This window comes from Sciurus vulgaris (assembly GCF_902686455.1).
Source record: "Sciurus vulgaris genome assembly, chromosome: 2".
Taxonomy (NCBI): domain Eukaryota; kingdom Metazoa; phylum Chordata; class Mammalia; order Rodentia; family Sciuridae; genus Sciurus; species Sciurus vulgaris.
The window spans coordinates 179583587-179604726 of NC_136462.1; the positions used below are offsets into that span (position 1 = coordinate 179583587).

The following is a 21140-nucleotide window of genomic DNA, read 5'->3' on the forward strand; positions in this document are numbered from 1 at the left end:
TACACAGACAAAGAGGAGTGGCCTAAGTTTGGGGACTAGGAACTTTTATACCTGGAAAATCGAAGGCCCAGAGAGGGTGTGTGTCTTGCTCAGTATCACACAGAAAATCGTTCACAGGATGTTGAAACACTTGGTGAGGGGTGGGACCTCTCCTCTGCCACCTTAACTAACAGGCCTCCTGTCTTTATTGCACAGACGGGGAGACTCAGGGTGGGATCCCGCTGAGGTCATGCAGAAGTCAGGGGCAGAGCTGGATTGCAACCAGGGAGATAAAGACAGAGACTGCCCGGGTTTGAATCCTGGCCGGCAGAGACCTCCAGCAAGTCGCTTGGTTGCTCAGAGGCGTCCCTGTCCGGGGCTGTTGTGAATGTGCTGGGCGCCGGCGCGTGATCACGGACATCAAGAGTGAGGCCGCTCTGCCTCCGCAGGACCCAAGGACACGCAGTCTGGGGCTCGGGCTCAAGAATAAATTTACTCTCTTGGGGCAGCAGTCCTAGGTGCTGGGCGGCTCTTTGGGCAGGGTCACAGAGCCGTGCACACGCACTCGGTACAGGCAGGTGAAGCGTGGGTTCCCCCAGTTGCTTGAGATCTTCACCTTGACAGCACCAAAAGCCCGCGGCGGCTGGTTCTGGAAAACAGGGTCAGACATGGCAGCTCGCCCTCCCTGGCACAGGGGCACTTGGGAGTGGAAAGAGACCCTCCCATATCTCAGGTGGCGAAAGCTGAGACCCAGAGAGGGGAAGGATCTATCCCAAGGCCACACAGCAAGTCAGTAGTCAGGGGCCAGCATAGAAGGTGCTGAGACCAGAGCCACCAACCTATGGTGGCTGGGAAGGCCCCAGCTGTGGGCCTGGCAGAGGATCTGCACAGAACCCGACCTGTTCCCTTCTGGAGAGGGAGCGGCGCTTGCTGTGCCCAGGATTGCTGGGAGCTGAGGTCTCTGGCAGAGCGGGGAGCATGCTTATCATGCTTCCTGCCCAGGGTCAAGAGGGTTCAATCTCAGGGAATTATGGGGGGCGGTACGGAGGCCCAGGAAAGCTGGGGACGTCCTAAGATCACACAGCATTTGCGTCAGGGCGGGTACTACCTGCCGAGCCCCCTCCTGTTCTGCTTCCGTCCCCACACCCCTCCCCCCAGGCCTTTGTTTCCAGCCTGTGCTGGGGACAGGTGCTGATGGGGGGCTCCCAGGATGAGGACCCTAACGTTCGGAGCCAGCAACCCCCATCTGATGGGTCTGGGGGCCCTGGGAGGAAAGGCAGCGAGAGGGTCTGGGTGGGCCCGGCAACGTGGAAGACGGCGGGCCGGGTGGTCTCCCTGAGCCTCGCTTCCTGGCCTGTCGAGTGGGTCAGGAGGGATGGCAGACTTCAGGGGCTGTGGGGGTACAGGCGGGGCCCTGGCGAAGCCCGTGGGGCACACAGCCGGTGCCCCTGGGGTGCTCTCAGGTACCTGGAGGGCGAACATCTGAATGGTGTTTTCTGGCTGGAACTGGAAGGCGCCCAGGAACACCTCCTCCCTGGGCGAGCTCTCCATGCCCTGGGGACAAAGCCAGGTGTCAGGCCGGCAGGGCCCTCCGAGGTGCACCCCTCCCCGGGCGACAGGGACCAGGCAGCCTGGGTGGCCTGGGGGGCTCCCTGGCCCTTCACTGGACCTCATTTGACTGAGAAGTTCCTGATAATTCTCTGGACCTTCTTAACAAAATGGGGGCACGGTAGTCTCTGAAGACGCTGGTGGTCCTGAAGGCCCGGGTGGACATGAGGAGCCGGTCCCCCCGCTTGGCCCGGCTCCCTGCAGGGGCACGCTCACGTAGATGACAAAGTCCTTGGGGGCCGTGTCCAGGCTGCCTGACAGCGAGATGGTCTTGGGGATGTGCTGCAGGGTGAGGTTGGACAGGTAGACCTTCTGGGCCAGCCGGATGGTCACCTGGCCACGGTCGCCTGCGAAGGCCCAGCAGTTGCCAGGTGTCATGTTGGGCTGGAAGAGGCAGGTGCAATGGGGGTGAGGCTGAGGGGGCAGTGGGGGCTCCCTGCGCTCCCTGGTCCTCCTGCAGGAGCCAGGCCCTCCTGTCACAAAGCTTGGCCAGAACAGTACCCCTTCCAGAGGCCCCTGCCCACTGGTGGCAAGGATGAGCCTGGGAAGGGAGGACTGGGCCTGCTTGGGACCCCCGGCCTCCAGCCTGTGAGGAGGAGAATGTTAACTAACCCACTCACTCCTCGGTCCTTCCCATCAGTCTTTCCGTGGTCTCACGATCCCTCTTTAACTCAGGCTCCCTTACTGTCCTATTTTACAGACGAGGAAACCGAACAACAGAGCAGGGACGTGATCAGCCTAGAGCTCTGCAGAGCTGGAAGTGCTGCCTGGGCAATTTGACCCTGGACCACTTGCTTTTAACCTCTATAGTCTCCTGCCCAATAAAGGGGAAACAGGCTCAGAGAGGGAGAGAGTTTCAGCCGAAATCACACAGCAAAGGCATTCATTCAGTGGATTTTGAGCTTCTTGGTGACACAGTGTGACCAGCTCTGAGGTGGAGCAGTAGATGCTGAGACGGGGGCAGGACCAGGGCCTGGGGAGTCAGGGAAGGCCTTCCGGAGGAGCCGGGACCAAGGGGCACTGGGAGCGATCTGGGACAGTGAGTTGAGGGACAGCACAAGAAAGACCCAAAGGCAAGTTTGGACCGCAGTGAGTGGTCAGGCTGCAGAGGGAAGAGGGCCTTTCTCCTGCTCGCGGCCTGGTCTGCCACCCCTGCCCTCCCTGGCAGGCCCTTGACCCCTGCTCTGCCTAGTGAACCCTGCTCCTCCTTGGTCACATCCTCCAGGGCGCCTCACTGTCCCAGGCCCTGCCCCAGCCTGGCCTCAAGTGCTGACTCCTCTGGGCTCCTTGAGGGACCTGTGGACGAGTCGCCTGTGGCCTTGGCACCACCCAGGGCTGGCCACGGGGACGGGATGTCCAGCCGGGCATTGCTAAGTGGAGGGGCACTTGCTCTGGGACCCAGCAAGCCCCCGTCCCCTCCCTGGCCCGAGCCTCCTCATCCAGGAAGGTGAGGCCCCCTGTGGGTGCTGCCTCTGCCACACTCGGTGGCCAGCTGGGGGCCGGAAGCCACGTGACTGGCTCCTGGAGCCTCATGGCCTGCTTGGCTGCCCCCCGCTGTCCTTGGGGGTTCCCAGACCCTGCAGTCTCTAGGGCGGGCTGGTGGGCCTCTCCATGCCAAGCCTGCCGTCCAGTCCCTGCTCCTACACAGCCCCGGGCCCTGTTCTCTGCTCCTGCCTCCTGCCCAGCCTCACCACGCTGTCTCCTGCTCCTACCTCTAACCCCCGGCCCACTGCCCTGGCTGTCCCCAGCCTCTGCTGCCAGCCTCTATCCGGGGACCCTGCCTCTGACCAAACCCGTCCCTCTCCGTGGTGGCCTGCCTCCAGAATCACGTCGGGGGGCTGCGCGTAGTTCCACAGCCGGATCCAGTTCCAGTAGGAGCGGGCCTTGTCGTAGTTGTAGGTGGCTGACGTGTGCTCGAAGTCAATGCTGGACCCTGTCGGACGTGGGGGATCAGATTCCACCTGGGGAGGGGACTCGCGCTGACTGGGCACTCCTGTGTGCCAGGAGCCCTTGGGCAGCCTCACAGTGCCCCCTCTGAACCTCCTCTGGGCAGTGTCTGACGGTAGCCATGACAGCAGTGAAGAGGCACCCACCCTAGGGCAGCTGTTACCGTTAATGCGCCAGGGTGGTTCCCCACCAGCGGTGGGGAATGGGGCTCGCTGTGTCTGGCAGCCCCTTTGTGCTATTGTGGCTGGTTTTACACCCGTGGTACAGAGTAAAGAGAGGAAGTTCCAGCCCTGAGAGGGTGAGGGACCCAGGGTTGCTCAGGGGTCAGGGCAGATGCCCTTTGACCTCCACATTTCACCTGGAGGTGGCCCTTTGGCCTCTCGGATTCCTCACCGCCTCCCAGGAGACCCCTGGCTTGCTCTCACCAACTTCCTCTTGGTCTGGAATGCTTTTCCGTCTTCACAGGTCACTGTACCCACTGGGGTCGCCGCTATCCCCGCTCCCTGCTGCGCGCCCCTGGAGTCCTGACTCCTCACGGCGCACGCTGGTTTATTTCTGGTCCGTGTGCCCCCACCCCAGGGATGACTCTGTCCTGCGGACGCTGGGGCTGAGGGCGGGGCAGGAGTGGGGGCAGTGGCGCGGGAGGCCAGTGTCAAGGGCCGTGGACCCCAGCCCCACCCCTGCTCCTAGCTCCACAGGAGAAAATGGCATTCTAGCAAGGAAACCAGCTGGGAACAGAGGTCAGCTCTGAGGAGGACTGTCCGCAGGCAGAGGCGCGCCACACCAGAACTGGAATCCAGCCTCGGAAGTGCTTGGCGGCCCCTGAGGCGGGTAGCGGGGGAGGCCACTCACCTATGGACTTGAGGGCGAAGTCCGGCTTCTCGATGTAATCGCCTTGGATCATCTTCATTATCTTCTGGGTCATTTTTTGCTGAGAAGGCAGAGAACACAGCTGGGCCCTGATGTCCTTACAGATCACGAGCCCCAGGGACGCGTCCTCAGCAGGTCAGGGGGGCAGGAGACCCTCTTGTGGAGGCTCCGCTGGCCAGCACAGACTGCCCGGTGGCCGCGCTGGCAGCTGTCCCAGCGCCACGGAGCCCGGCCCAGGGGTTGACGGGAGTGCCTGAGTTCTGCGTGACGTCTCACGGGCCGGAGTCTGAAGGAGGCCACGGCGGGGCTCGGCATCGGCAGAACCTTGGTGCCGCGGGCCCTGGGCAACAGCGCGCCCGAGTCTGGACTTCCACCTGTAAGATGGGGTGGCGGCGACTCGGCTCGGAGGGTCAGAGAGGTCTAGAGGGCCCCAGGGTGCGCCGGACGGCCCGTCCTGTGCCTCCGTCACCCCCTGCAGCACTCCTGCCATTTCAAAGAGGAGAACGTGGAGGCAAAAGGGGTCAGTGTCCAGGCCACACCGCTGCCAAGGCGGAGCCCCTCCGGGTTCAGGCTTTCACTGTCCCGGCACCAGGTCCTCGGGAAGGCCAGCTGTCCTGCCCGCGGCTCCCACAGGTGTGGCGCCTCCTATTTTCCCACAGCCAGGTCTCCCTTGCCATACATTTCCCACAGGACTTCTCCCGGTGACAGGCACACAAGCTCCCTTGCCATCGGTCTGGGCTGGGGACCGTGGCAGAATCGATGCTCAGTCCTAGGAGGTGCTAGGACACTGTCTGGTTGTCCTGAACGCCCACTCTCGGAAGCTGCTGCCATGTTGTGAGGAAGCCCAGGCCACCTGAGGAGGTGCTTCAGTCAACAGCCACACTCAGTCCCCAGCTGCTGGCCAGCGTCAGCCTCAGGCCCTTCACCAGAGCCCCCTGGGTTGAGTCACCCAGCCTTCCAGGCTTCCCAGCTGAGGACCCAGGTGTCGTGGAGCAGAAACCCACCGTCCTTGACCCGTCCTGACCCGCAGACTCTCTGAGCATGAGACAGGGGTTCACACTGCTAGTTCGTGGGATGCCTTGGTGGCAGCCGTAGTGACTAAAGAATAGCCAGGGCATCATAGGGCAGTGGTTGTAATTCTATTTTGTTGATGTGGAAACTGAGGCTTAGAGAGGTTGATGACCTGCCTTAGGTTGCACAACTCCAAAAAATAAAGTATCCCTCACTCTTGCCTTGTTTGCTGGGTAAATACTCATTTATTCCTTCTCCAAACTGGGTCACCAACTTCAAGCAATTTTTCTGATGGTCCCTACCCTCTTCCTGCTCTAAGTCTGGTTAGGGGCTTCTCTGGGCTCCACAGGTTCTTGAAGGGAGGGATGGGATTTAGTTAATTACTATCCTTGAATCCCAAGCATAGGGCCAGGCACACAGTAGGTGCTTAATGATTATGTATCAATTGGTGTATGCTTTGGGCTTCTACCTTTGCTCAAAAGAAAGAAACATTTAAGGAGCACTTACCACATGACACACATTATTCTAAGGATTACATGAATTACCATGTACAACAACAATTTTCTAGATGAGGAAACTGAGGCACAGAGAAGTTAAGTGAGGAGGGCAGAGTCACACAGCTTATAGATGGTAAACATGGGATTCAAATCCAAGTACTTGACTCCAGAGCCAGTGCTCCTAACCACTATGCTTACTGTCTGTCTGAGTCAGTGGTCTCTCTTCTAAAACCCCCCAGGTCACCCAACTTGGCCTCCACCCAGAATGCAGAGGAAGCACCTGCAGAGGGCCTCATTCCGAGAGGAAGAAGTGACTCATGGAGACACTCTCCCCTCTGGCTCCTGACCCAGGCTTGGCGGGAGAGGAGGGAACCCTGGAACCTGGGACTTTGAAACAACAAAAAATAAAGACGAGTTTCAGAGAGCTTTGCTGATTCTCACACAACAAAATCCCCATCTCTGAGTTCTTGAAAACTCAGCTTCTAAAGGGAATGAGAATTCACTAGATGTTTCGGTAGATACAGCTCCGAATAGTTTTTTTAGCTGTACAACAAAGAGGCAAGGAGAAGAGAGACGAGGGAGGGAAAAACAGTAGAGGATTTGTTCAGGAGTTGACATCCAAATAATACGGAATACAGCCGGGCACGGAGGCGTGTGCCTGTGATCCCAGCGGATTGGGAGGCTGAGGCAGGAGGGTTGCGAATTCAAAGCCAGCCTCAGCAATTTAGTGAGCACCAAGCAACTTAGCGAGACCCTATTTCTAAATAAAATATTAAGAAAGGGCTGGGGTTGTGGCTCAGTGACTGAGCACCCTTGGGTTCGATCCCCAATACCAAAAAAAAAAAAAAAAAAAAGAGCAAACGAGACCAGGAAGGAGGTCACCAGTTTGCTCACATGATTAAAGGACATTTCTCAGGATGGAGGGAGGATGTGTGTTTGCAACTGGAAGGTTCCTCAGGGTGTGTCAGGTAGGACATAGCGAGGTGCCGAGGACCAATGCTCACAACAGCAACAACGGAAGTCAGTTGAACAAATCATATTTTAAGGCCATTGTGAGCCAGGGAAGCAGCAAGGACCAGATGGACCAAGATTCTGGAGAGGGGAGAACCAGCCCAGATTGGCTGACAATTTCATGTTAATCCCTGGGCTCGTTGGGTGATTCTACTCATGGACTGAGGATTGGGGCTTAGTTCAGACTATGAACTACAACTAGCGAAAGAGAACAGCAAAGTTGCAATGGTCACACGGGGCTAAGGTGATAAAATCGGGACCCGAGGAAATGCACACTGGGCCAGTCCTCCCCATGAAGTGTTTTCTGGGGTCAAAGACCACAGGAGACTAGAAGCTGCTCCCAAGTCTCCGAAAGGCAATAGAACTCCATGTCCTCTAAAGCTTAGGAAGGAAAGTCCATCTGGGGCGAGGGAGCCACAAACAAAACAAGCAAGAGATTCAAGGCTTAGGACAACGGGGTTCTCGGGCACGCACTGGAGTCCCCTGGGTTGGCTCCCAGCCTCAGACATCAGCTTCCACAGGACCAGGTGAGACCTGTTCACCCGAATGTCTGACATTCCCCAGGTAACGCTGCAGGTTCGGGTGCCATCCTGTGAGATCCACGGGTCAACTCCGAGCGCCTGCTGCTAACTGCTCTTCACCTGGGCACCTAACTCTCCTAGGCACAACTAGAAGGTGAGGATTCAAGTACGCCCCTGGAAGAGGAGGTGCCACGGGGGCCAGAGATATTATATTGATTCAGAGCTAGAAGATAAAAGGAGAATTGAGAGCCCTCAAATATATGGTAAGTCTTTCCCATTAAAACATTTGCCAAATTTTTGAAACTGCAGGGGCAGATTCCAAAGAGTTAACCTGAAAACATCCAAATAAGTTTATAAAATATGCCATTTGGCTCCATCTGAACCAGCTCAATCATGTCTAGAAAGAAGGTATCAGATCTTCCAAAGGAAAGGGGACTATTGGTAGAAGTTATAATTACTTGAAGTAATGCTGTTCTTTTGTATACAATGTGTCCAGAAAAACACTAAAAATATAAAAATGCATAAAAATTTTCATATATAAAAATAAATATTAAGAGGTTAGTCCTCTTAATGAGGTTATGGTCTTAAGAGGTTATGGTCTTACCTCTTAATATTTATTTTTATATATGAAAATTTTTATACATTTTTATATTTTTAGTGTTTTCTGGACATTGTATACAAAAAAACAGTATTACTTCAAGTAATTATAACTTCTTCAGAAAACAGGAGGCCAAAGATAATTCAGATATAGGAGTTAGCAAAGATTTTAAAGATAACCATCACTAAAGCGTTAGATGAAATAAAGGAAAAGATGAACAACATAGATGAAACAATGGAGAATTTTACCATAGAATTAAAGTCTATGAAAAAGAATTACATGTGCACACTATAACTAAATAATGTAATATCTGAAATAATAATAGATTGCACAGGCAGAATATAGAATTATTAGTGAACCTGAAGAAAGTTCAAAAAACAATATCAAGGAGCTGGGGTTGTAGCTCAGTGGTAGAGAGCTTGTTTAGCACATATGAGGCTCTGGGTTTGAACCTCAGCGCTACACAAATAAATAAAGGGATTGTGTCCATCTACAACTAAATATATTTTTAAAAAAAATATCAAAACATGGAGAAAAATAATTTTAAAGCAAAACAGGTGATAGTATAGGAATTGCACAAAACGCACTCTAAAGGTCTAGCATAGTAATTAGAATTCAAGAGAGGAGAGATGAGGGGAAAGATCAATATTTCAAGAGATAAAGGCTACAAGTTTTCAAAAACTATGGAAAAAATCAATATAGATTCAGAAAGTACAGGAAACCCCCAAGCAGGTTATCTATAGAATATTAGACACAAAAAGAATATCCTATAAACTCCCAGAAGTAAAAAGCAGATTAGACCCAAAGGATCTATAATCAGTGGCATTATAATTCTCAATAGCAACAATATAAACTAGAATACAGTGGTAGAATTCCTTCAGGATTCTCAGGAGAAACTTTCCTTTCTAGAATTCTATACCCAGCCAAACTATCAATCAAGTGCAAGGTTAGAATAAAGATGTTTTTAAACATTCAAGTTCTAAGTTCTTTCACTCTTTTCTCAGTAGTTACTTGGGGATGTACTCCATTAAAATGAGGGACAAAACCAAGAAAGGAGAAAAACTTAGGATATAAGAAACATGGCATCAAATAAAGAAGTTAGGTGCTCGGAAGCAAAATGAACAGCATCTCACCTCATCTGACATGGCCTCCATCTCTTGGAGTTTGGCAAGGAGCTGGTTCATGCTACCTCGGAGGTCCTGGATTTCCCCAGTGTGATGTCGAACCTTCTCCTGATACATCCTTATCAGGAAGGAGTGAAACAAGAAGTGACTGCCTTGTAATGCTACTATTGTGACCTCAAGTTCTACCTTTGTCAGTTAGCCCTCAAAGAACTAGTTTCACATTCTTCTACTCTCTTAGGCCCATTCCTGAGTCCACCCAGAGGAATTTCTAAAACATTACTCATTCTCTTCTTTCTGCTTGGAATATGCTTAAGACCAGCTCATTCTTTCCAAATATTTCTGAATATTTTGTTTGCAATTAAGAATGCTGTTACCAGGTGGTGACTTGTTTGTTAAAATCTCTTAACTACCATTTACTGATCACTGACTGTAGACCAGGAACTGTTCACATTTTCCTTAATACCCATAATTATCCAGGACAAGGTGGAATACTATGTCTCATCTCACAAATGAGGAGTTAAAAGCTCAGAGAGATGAAGTTTCTTTTGTATAAGGCCAGACAAATAGAATTTATGGGAGATAGGACTTCAGTCCAGATTCCTCTGACTGTGTAGCTTATATTTCCAGCAAATATACCCCAGATTCTTCTTATACCTGTATATTTTAGGTGACAGAACTTATCAGCAGACCCCTCTTACCTCAAGCTCTGCAGTGGACTGTTGATGCTGTCATCCTGGTGGAATTGAGGAAAGCAGAAATTCTCTTCAGACGGCCTAGTCTGACAGAGCTCCATGTATCCATTCTCCAAAATCATAGATCCATCCACTCATCCACATTCTCATTTACACTTCCTTCCATTCACCCACCTACCATGTATCCAAAATCTAAACTCCAATTCATTCTTCTTTTTATCCATCACTCTCACCCAACCACCATTTCTCACCCATCTACTCTCCCATCTCCCAAGCTCCCTATCCATTCACCTCCCATCCATCCACCCTACCCCATATATCCTCCTCTCAGCTATTCATCCACCCACTCACCTATCTAGTCTATCTGCCCTCTCAACCAACCATTCTCCCATTTATATATTCCTCTGTCACATCTCCTTTTCCCATCTCTACACCTCCATTACATCCAACATCCATCCATCCATCCATCCACCTTCCTGTCCATTCTCCTTCTATTCAAACTCCCATCTGGTCATCCAGTCATTCAACATTGATAGTGGCAGCCCTTTGGCCTGGCACTGAGATGGAATTGCTCAGAGGTATCAGCCCTTTCTCCTTCCTTCAAGTTGCTGCCAGTAGAGTTGGGGAGACAGTCATGATTATAGAACATTGTGGGAGGAAAGAGGGGGCTGGGACCACCTCTGGCTGGTTGTGTCTGGAGGAAGTGGCATTTTGGTGAAATCTTGGAGAATATGAAGGGGTTCATAAGAGAGAGGGGAGAAGAGAGGCCTCTTCAATCCCCATTCCCTGCAGACTTTGTAAGACTTGCTTGAAAAGGGAGTTCTAGTCATTTCCCCCTCTGCCTTCCTCCCCAGAAACCACAAAGCAAACGAGTCTCATCTCATTTAAGCAGAAAAGGACAAACTGTTGGGAAGAGAGAGAGATGTCTTCCCATCCCACTACCTCACTTTATTTGGGGACCTTGAGAAAGGAGAGATAGGTCATCAGGGGGTGAGCAACAGGAGAGCCATCCTGGAAGGACTGTTGCGTATGGTCTTTGAAAGTCACATTTAGCAGGAGAGATGGGTCCTAGATGGCTGGCATGACCATATTTGGTTCTGGAATAAATCAGGAACTTGACAGGGTCCAGATTTGGTAATAGCAAGAGGAGCCACAGCAGGACAATTTGCTGGTTGAGGTGAATCTAGTCAGCCATGAGTCTGAGAGGGTACACACTCACCTGCCAGACTTCCATTTTTGATGGTAAATGCATAGAAAACATCCAGAATCCTGTGGGGCCATAAGAACAAGGATGAACCACTTAACACAGAAAGTTAAGAGCCTATGCTCTGGATTTGAGGTATCCAGATTCAGATCCCAGCCCTGCCACTTGCTAGCATTGCCAATTTGGGGAGAAATGACTTAATTCCCCTATACCTCAGTTTCCTCCTCTGCAGAATGGGAATAATGTAATATCCCCTTCATGTTTAAATGATACCATATGCAATGTATGTCACATAAACTATATGATACTTGTCTCCTTCCACACTCCCATCCCATTATTAGTGCTGGAGATTAAACTTGGGGCCTCACACATACTAGGCAAATGCTCTACCTCTTGGTTACATTCCTGATCCCTAGAACTAATAATTGAGTTCAGCAGGGTTGTAGGATACAAGATCCACATATACCATCAATGAACAATGAACAATATACATGGAAATGAAACAGAAAATGATTCTATTTACAGGGGCATCATAAAGAACAAAGTTCTTAGAAAGAAAATTAACAAAAGAAGTGCAACATATATATTGTAAAAACGTTGTTGAAAGAAATTAAGGAAGACAGAGAGATTCAAAAGTACGGAAAAGAAAGCCCATGTTCATGGATAGGAAGACTTAATAATTGGTAAGGTAATACCACTCCCTAAATTCATCTACAGATCAATACAATTCTTATCAAAATCTATTTGATATCTCTTGCAGAAATGAAAAGTTTGGTTCTAAAATTCACAGGGAGATGTAAAGGATCCATAATAGAAAAAAAAAAAAAACATCTTGAAAGAGGACAAAGTTGAAGGACTTAACTTTCTGGATTACAAAATTTTCTACAAAGCAGTAGCAGCAATTCAGGGTCACAATGGCATACAGGTAGACACATAGATCAGTGTAATAGAATTGGGTATTCAAAATAAAGCCCTCACATTTGTGGTCAATTGATTTTCAACAAGGGTGCCAAGACAATTCAGTGAGGCCAAAAAAAAAAAAAAAAAAGTCTTTTCAATACATGATTCTAGAACAACTACATATCTGTATTCAAAAAGGATGACACGGGACTACTACTTCACACCACATGCAAAAATAAACTAAAAAAGGGATTTTGGGCTAAATGTAAGATCTAAAATTATAAAACTCTTAGAAGAAAACACAGGAGTGACTCTTCATGACCTTGAGTTAAGCAATGATTTCACATATAATATACCAAAAGCACAAAGAATGAAAGAAAACATAGATTACTTGGGCTTCATCCAAACTTAAAAATCTTGTGCTCTAGGGAACACTACCAAGAAAGTGAAGAGTCGATCCACCAAATGAGAGAAAATATTTGCAAGTCCTTTCTGATGAGGGACTCGTATCCAGACTCTATAAAGGACTCTTACAATTCAACAATAGAAACCACCTGATTAAAAAAAGATCAAATACTATGAAGTAAACCTTTCCCCAAATACACACACACACACACACACCACACAAACGGCCACTGAACTCATGAAATGCTGTTCAGCATCATTAGTCATTAGGAAAGCATGAACCAGGCCTCAGTGAGATATCACTTCAGGCCCCTTAGGATGGTCATTAAAAAAAAAGACAATGACAAGTATTTGTGAGGATGTGGAGGAATTCAAACCCTCACACATGGCTGGTGAAATTTAAGATGGCATTGCCACTTTGGAAGCAGGTTAGGCAGGTCCTCAAATATTTAAACCTAGTTGCAGTGTGACCCAGCAATTCTGCTTCTAGGTATGAACCCAAGAGCACCAAAAAGTTAGGGCCACACAGAAACTATACAAGGTCAGCAGTGGCTTAAAAGCAGAAGCAACCCTAGTATCTAACAACACAAATGGATAAGCAACACACAGGTGCGCGCACGCACACACACACATACACAAGCACACTGGAATATTTTTGTCCATAAAAGGGAATTAAGACCTGATCCATGCTACAACATGGAAGAATTTTGAAAGCCATTATATTAAGAAAAAGAAGCAACAAAGACCACGCACTATTTCATGAACTTATATGAAATGTCCAGAACAGGCAAATCTGAACACAGATTCCGTCTGTTCCATAGTCAGAACTAAGACATCAATGGTTTCCGAGGAGGAAGCTGGAAATGCTCACCAAGGGCTGCGGGGTTTCTTTTGGGGTGGGTGAAATATTCTGGATTCGATAGTGGTGACGGATGCTCAACCGCGGACACACACTAAGCCCCGCACTCTACGCTTTAAAAGGACGCACTCTGCAGGACACGAACCATATCTCGATAAGGCGGTTTTTTTTGTTTTTTTTTGTTTTTAAGTCCTTTGGTTGGTTTGAAGCAGGAGTGGTCGTGTGGCCTGTTTGTCTTCCCATGGGTAGAGTCTCGCTCTGTCCCTGCCGCCACCCTCCCCGCGAGGCAGGGATGCCTCCGCTCAGGACCACCGGACCCGGCGCCAGGCGGCGGCCACCAGGGCGCGGTCGGGACCCTGGAGGGCCTTACAGTCCTCGGGGCTCTTCTCGGCTTTCACACGATTTTCTTGGACATGGTTTCATTTACTCCTCGCAGCAACACCCATCAGGCGGATGGGGACACTGAGTCACGCGGGAAAGGTCGTGCGGGGTGACCCAGGCAGCGCCAGCGCCCTCGCTCCCTCCTCTCCCAGGACGGGCTGAGCCCGGGGCGCTCCCCGCGCACGGGCCCGAGGACGCACCGAACACGCAGAGGACCAGCACGCCCGTCTTCTCCATGAGCTTCTGGAAGAGCAGCCGGCACCTGGAGGCCAGAGAAGCCACGTCAAGGGGCCTTCACGCCCTTCCCACCTCCTGGCCGCTTGTCCCTGGCGAGGCTGTCCTCGGGGCTCAGCCAGTGCCCCCTGCTCCTGGGACCTCCGGGGTCCTCCAGCCCTCCCCGCACAGCTCTGGTCTGTGTTTGTCACCAGGCCGGGAGCTCACGAGGGATGGCGCAGGCCGGGAGCAGAGGAGACATAACCCTTAAATGAATAACCGAGGCGGCCCCTCGGAGAGCAAGGACTCAGGAACCCACGGGGACCTAGGGGTGAGGGCAGCCTGGACAGCACTGCCTGAGCAAAAGCAGGAGGTGGGAGGAGAGGCCAGTCCTGGGCGGGACCGAGGAGGGGCAGGACCCAGGGGCAGCTGAGGGAGGGAGGGTGAGGAGCCACAGGGGTCGGGATGGCGTGGGTCGCTCCGGGGAGCCCAGGGCGCGCTGCCGGCCCATCCCCTCACCTGCAGGTGTTGAAGAGCACTTGCTGGGCCTGAGTCCTCAGGAAGAAGGCCAGGCAGCCGAACCAGGCTGCAGAGGAGACAAACCACTGAGTCCCTGCGCGCTCCTCCCGTCCCCCTGCGTCCTGGCTGGGAGGCCCTCTTGACCTTCTGCTCAAGCCCAGGACAGGCCCTGGCTTGGCCTGTGGGCACTGCCCTAGGCGCCAGATCCTAACAGTGACCCGAGCCCCAAACTGGAATGCGCTGACGCCCACGGCCAGGGACGGGGAGCTCGGGAGGGGCCGGGGCTTGGCCGGGCTCATCTGCGGGTGCCTGGCAGTGAAGGTAGGCAGAAGTGGGGTGCAGAGGGGTGGGAAGGGAGCATCCACGGGTGGACGGAGGACGGAGGGGGCGTGGCTGCCCGGCTTGGAACTCCGATGAACTGGAAAGTGCATGAGAGGAGCTGCTAACCGGGTGGAGACACGCGTCAGCAAATACAGGTGAGGGCGATGGTGGGCCATTCCACAGGTGGGTGAAAGGCTGGCAGCATGGCCAGGCTGATGGCTGAGCAGGGGAGGGCGGACGGGCAACTCCTTCAAACGGCAAGTCTCCTTCCTCCTCCTGCCTTCAGCCACCAGAGCCCCTGGCCGGATGCTCCCTGGCGGGAGACCTCCGAGCTCAGCCCGCAGCTCCCTACAAAGCCGGGCAAGCTCCACCCTCCCCACTTAGAGGAGGACCCTCCCCAGGGCCAAGGGCTCCTGCAGAAGATACGCACACAGATATCCCAGCAGGAACTGTGTCAGGCTGATGGCCGGGGCATTGATGCGGACAGGCATGGAGAAGGCATCATCTGCAGAGAGCGTTGGACGGTCAGGTCCCTGCCAGCTTTGAGACGTGGGCTTGTGGAGCCCTGGGGGGCACTCGGGGCTCGGCTGAGCATCCCTGTCCCCCGGCCTCCACCTCTTGCTGTGTGACTGAGCCTCAGCCCCTCACCTGCCCCCCTCCCACTCCCCTCTCTGCTCACTCCTGCTTGGCGAGGGGTCCTCAGCCATCCTGCTGGTGTTCCGGACCCGCAGGTTGCTCCTGGGGATGACAAGTTCACAGTCTCCGTTTACCACTTACAAGTGCGTGATGTCGCCGCATTCCAGATTGAGAGACTGAATGACAGAGAAGTTGGCCAAGACCACCAGACTGTGAACCAGGCACAGGTCGGGTCTGGCCAACCCCAAATGCAGGTCTCTTCTGAGGCAAGGACTGCGGTTGGTGTGGCCATTCCAGGTGATGGTCACCCCGGTGTCACCCATGCCCCTTGCTGACAGAAGCCTGGTTTTGTGGAAGGTTTTCTCCTTGCTGAATTGAGACCACAGGAAGCAGTGGCCACGCTCCCTCCACCCTGGGCAGCCGTGAGCCTGGTCTGGAAGGCAGCTGGGCCTGCAGAACCCTGTGCTCTGCAGCCACCCACACCTCAAGACCTCTTGATAGATGAAATACAAACATTTCATCTCCTAAGGCAATGCTCTCCGAACACTTTTATTACATCACCTTTGTGTTTATATTTATTTATTTATTAAGAAATGACACATATACCTGTCACAGTTCAGATGTTGAATGTCCCCCAAAGGCCCATGTGCTAAAACTTTGGCACTACTGGGATTGGCTGGACCTTAAGGAGGCCGGGCCTCTTGGGAAATTCTTAGGTGGTGGTGGGGGGGGAGTGTCCTTGGAGGGGACTGTGAGACCCTAGTCTTCCTGTCTTTCCTTCCTGGCTTCTCAGGTAAGTGATTTTCTGCCCCCACCCCATGTACTCTCACCATGATGTGCCATCCCACAAAACAGTGGGACCATTTGATCATGGACTAGCATCTCCAAAACGATGAAATACACCTTTTTTCTTTATAACTTAATTATCTCAGGCATTTTGCTATAGTGATAAAACACCCAATTGTGCCAACTTATACTTACTCTTCCTAAATGTACAGATTCCTTTGTACATTTCTGAGGAATATATAGCATGGTAGGGTGATGAGCTTTTCAATAATTTACTATAGATCTCAAAATAACTAGGAGAGAGGAGTTCGAAACTTCCCAACACAAAGAAAAGCTCATTACCCTGATTTGATCATTATACATGATAACATTTTCCAAATGATCATATTGTACCCCATACATATAGATAATTATTATGTGTTTGTTAAAAAAAGGAAGATGAACTAAAAACACACATGGAGGCTGATCATTTCTTCCTTCACTTCAGTGCCTTTTCTTGTATACCTGTTGGGATACATACATACCCTGCTGGGGTCCCAGTTAGGTATCATTTCTGTCACCTGCAACTAGAGGCCTCCTGGCAGATCAAGGGCAGAGATGTGTGTTTCCTGGTTCAGCATCTGTCTCCTTCACCAGACTAGCTCCATGAAAGCAGGGAGCCCCTGTGGCTGGTACGATGCTGTACCCCAATCCTCTGCACCGTACCCGGCACAGAATAGGTGCTCAGTAAACACATCCTGAAAGATGGCCGCCTCTTGGCCAAGAGACTCTGGGAAAGCCACTGTCAACCTCTCAGACCTGCATCAACTGTAACACGGCTGATTGTGCCAGCTTACCTCCCAGGAGAGCTGGAGGGGCCGCCTTTGGTGAACTGTAAAGGGTTAAGCAAAGGGAGGGGCTCATGTCCTCACCTCCTGGGCCGGACATTTTGGACCACCTCTTCAGGTAGAGAACTTGGGTCCCCAGTGTTCCTCGCGGACCGCGGCATCGATTTCCTCCTGTAGGGCTAAGGGATGGTGGTGGGAATCTCTGGGAATTGAAGAGGAAGAACTGGCTGCTGCCACCACCTCTGAGTGTCCCCTGGAAGGTGCCATGTGGAACTTGCCGGGGTCAGGTAGAATTGTTGGCACTGTGACCTCACAGAGCAGGTGGGCAGGGAGGCCACCCAGTCTCCAGCTGGGCCCCAGAACCTGCCCTCAGAGGAAGCCATTGTGACCAAATTTCCATTAAAAAAAAAAATATATATATATACACATACATATATGTATATGTATATATTTTAGATAGTTGTAGATGAACACAATACCTTTATTTTCTTTCTTTATTTTTTATGTGATGCTGAGGATGGAACCCAGTGCCTCACATGTGCCAGGCGAGTGCTCCACCACAGACCATAGCCCCAGCACCTCAATTTTCCATGTTCCATATTTAAGATGGGGAAATTGAAGGTGTAAGACAGTATGGGTGTGGTAGTACACATCTATGATCCTAGTGACTCAGGAGGCTGAGGCAGGAGGATGCCAAGTTTGAGGCCAGCCTGGGCAACTAAGTGAGATCTTGTCTCAAAATAAAATGAAAAGAGCTGGGGATATAGCTCAGTGGTAAAGCAGGCCTGGGATCAACCCCAGTACCAAAAAAGGAAGGAAAAAAAAATACATTCAGGGACATGCATGGGCCTCAGGGGTTGGGGAGGGGTGAGTTGAGTCTCCAAAACTGGAACAGGTTTTCCTTGTTCCCAAATTCCTACCTGCCACAAATTTTCTGGATTTACCATTTTAGGTTGCCTGCAAATGTTTTTTGTATTGCTGAGCTTCTCACCAGTGGACGTTTTGCATCATACAAAATAACATTACGCGGGTTGTTTATTTAATTAAGTTCTACTATTTACTGGGAAAAATAAAAGGAAACTCCTGGCTACATGTTTTTCCGTTCATTCTGTCTGTAGAGAACCCGACCATTTGAATTGACACTAAAAATAAACTCATTTTCTTTTGCCCCCTGGTGGCAAATACTAAAAATTGCAGGTTAAGTAGCTAAGAAGTGGACCCTAAAGAGGTCCACCTGCTAAAATCTGAATATATGAATATGTTAAGTTACATGACACAGGGGAGTTAAAGATAGCAGACAGAGGTAAGGTTCCTACTCAGATGACCTTGAGATGGGGAGAATATCCTAGATTATCCAGGTGACTCCAGTGCAATCATAAGGGTCCTTTATTGGTGGAAGGGGGAAACAGAGATGTTCTCAGCTCAACATCACTGGCTTTGGCAATGGAGGAAGGGGCCAGGAACTGAAGAATAAGAACAGCCTCTAGAAGCTGGAAAAAGTCAGGAAACAGTTCCTTTCCTGTAGTCTCCAGTTCTGCCTCCTTGATTTTAGCCCAGTGAGATTCACTTTGGACTTTTGACCTCTAGAACTATAAGATGATAAATCTGTATTTAAAGTCACTAAATGTGTGGTCATTTGTTATAGCAGAAGCAGGAGGTTAACATAATGCCTTTGAGAACATCCAGTGAAGGGGACACTGACATTCTGTCACCAGTTGTCACAAGGGTCTTTAAGTTGTATATTCATTCAGTAAATTCGTGTCCAGGCACTGGATACAGGGCTGAGCAACACCAGTTTCTGTCCCTGGGCTTGAGGGGACACCTTGCCTGCAGCCAACGGCCTGCCAGTGCTGTAGGGAGATGGCTGGGCTCCAGGGATGAATTGGGGAGAATCCCTCCTTTGTGTCACCTGGATGTTCCAACATGTTGTCCCCTGTGCTAGCCGTGCAGAGGAAGAGGAAGTGTTCATGTCAAACACCGAGGATGGCTTTGGTCAATATTTGTGCTTCTGTCCATGGAGTCTGCTGTTTGCCTCAGCTGTGAGGAGGAGTCGGGGAGGGCTAGTGTGGGCACTGTGGGCAGGAGTGGGCCTGAGGGAGCCCGGAGCAGGCTCCTCTCCTTCCTTTTGCTCGGGAATTGGAGCCGTGGAGCATGGACTGGGAGGCAGGGCTAGTCTAGGGCAGATCTGGGTCCCCACGGGAGGACCTGATGGCATCCAGGTCCCTACCAGCTCTGCGGGCACTAATGGGAACCCAGGACAGGGTCACCTGAGCTCTGAGCAAGGAGTCAGTGGGAGCCACAGAGGATTCTGGAATGGGGGAAGCCCTCTGGGCCCCTTGCGCCTCTGTCCCAGTTGAGCACGTGGAAGGATGGAAAGACCCTCCTTGAAGCCGGACCCTTACCTCCTGGGCACATGTGTGGGCGCACACACACACACACACACACACTCACACCCCAAGGCAGGAAGCAGTCCACGCTACACACTTGCATCTAACACATACACACGGACCCACGGACACTCTATAGACCAAGCCCCTCACACGTTTGTGTACACATGACTTCACATCTACACACATGCAATTTTGCAAATGGGCGAGTTGGCAGGTGACGTCGTGAACCGAGATGTCGGTGTGCCCGTCATATGGACACCCACATACGTTTTCCTCGGATGCAGAAGTGATGACCTTGTGCCTATGTGAACACGCAGCTCTGCCCACACGCCACGCACGCAACGCATGCCATGCTCACAGCATGCAGGTGCCAGCGTCACGTGCACACACCGTCCTTTGGTCCTGCACAACCTCCATGGACTCTGGAATCTGCAGTGGAGGGAGGTGATGGGCTAAGCCACCATGCATGGGGTGCACGCTTGGAGGGGGATGGGTGTAAAGGATGGGGACTGGGTCATCCACACATCGTCACCTGTTCCCTTTAGAGTGAAGGCTCACTGTGTGACCAGCATCAGGGTCCATTGGTGACAGGGGTCAGAATTCAGTGTGTCACCAGAGGCAAAACTCAGAGTGTGACCAGGATCAGGGCTCAGCCAGTGATGGGGATTGGGGCTCAGGTAGCCTCCTTCTCCTCTGAAAGGTCGTGTTGCTAGGAGAGCGTGGAGACACTGAGCTTGAGGGGTCCCTGGGGCCATCCCCCTGCCTCTGGGCACCCCATTTGTCCTGGGCCTTGGTCAGGCCCGACTAGGGTGGTGAAGGACCACTCCTGGGGACAGCCATCCTTCCAGAGACCTCCTGCCCCCTGAGACCAGAGCCGTCCCACTCCGGGGTCTCAGCAGTTGGCATCCCGGCAGGGCGACGTGGCAGCCCATCGCACGTGACCGAAACGAGGCACTTGGCAAAGGCCGTGTTTGCAGGGAAAACACTCGCCACCACCCGTGAACCTCCTGCTGCCCGGTCCCTCCCAGCGGGCCCCGCACACAGGGAAGCCTCATAAAGCCACCTCCACGCCTGTCCACCTCAGGCAGAAGCGGACTCGTCTGGGACTGAGTGTCCACCTGCCTCAAGAACTACCTGAGGTAGGAAGGCCGGGACCGGCGCTTCCCCTGCTCCAGGGGACAGGACCTCAACTGCCTGCTGCAGAAGACCATCGATCCCTGACCTTGTGTGGGACTGTGGGCAGGGGCTGCCTTGCTGGGCCTCCGCGGGCCCCTCTGAGCTGTGGTCCCTCATTCCTGCGGCTGGGAAAGAGGCTGAACCCAGGTTCCATACAGAGCTGCGGACGTAGCTGGGCCAGGTCGGGAGGGCCGGGGTCGGGGGGACCCACTTGCAGGCCAGGCCATTCCTCACCTGGCCAGGGCGAGATGTAGGCAGGAGCCTGCTGGGTCCTCCCCTGGCTGGGTCTGCACTGCTGGGCAGGGGGCTGCCACACCAGGCTGGACTGCTGGTGACAGCCCTGGCCTTGGGATGATGGTCAGGGCCCTCTTCCCGGGATAGGAAGCTGCCCTCCATCTCCCCACCTAGGAGTCTCACCGCCGGCCTCTGACACCATGTGGGTTTCGCACGGCCACCGTCTGCCGTGTGGCCTTGGGCAAAGCCATGTCTTCTCAGGGCAGTGGGAACCATTTTCCACACCAGGTTCCCTCACGGTTCCTGATGAAGCAGACAGAGGAAGACATTATTCCCAAGGCAGAACGCGCCCGCTGGCCTCTGGGGTTCGGGCAGGGCTCTGAGCTCCACTTGGGACTCGCGTCCTCCAGACCAGGCTGGGTTTGAGCAGC

The 21140-nt window shown here is 52.1% G+C and overlaps 1 protein-coding gene across 1 annotated transcript; it reads right to left on the reverse strand.

The window, feature by feature from the left end:
* Nucleotides 1–493: 493 nt before the first annotated feature.
* On the reverse strand, nucleotides 494–20960 carry SUN5 (Sad1 and UNC84 domain containing 5; the record flags this gene model as incomplete). The annotated part of the gene is made up of 13 exons (XM_079129724.1): nucleotides 494–628; nucleotides 1447–1533; nucleotides 1804–1971; nucleotides 3405–3520; nucleotides 4387–4465; nucleotides 9176–9284; nucleotides 9865–9899; nucleotides 11078–11127; nucleotides 13808–13869; nucleotides 14340–14757; nucleotides 15091–15165; nucleotides 15340–15398; nucleotides 20893–20960. The coding sequence occupies 13 exons, from the start codon at nucleotides 20958–20960 to the stop codon at nucleotides 494–496; spliced, it is 1461 nt and encodes a 486-aa protein (XP_078985850.1).
* Between the last annotated feature and the right edge of the window lie 180 nt (nucleotides 20961–21140).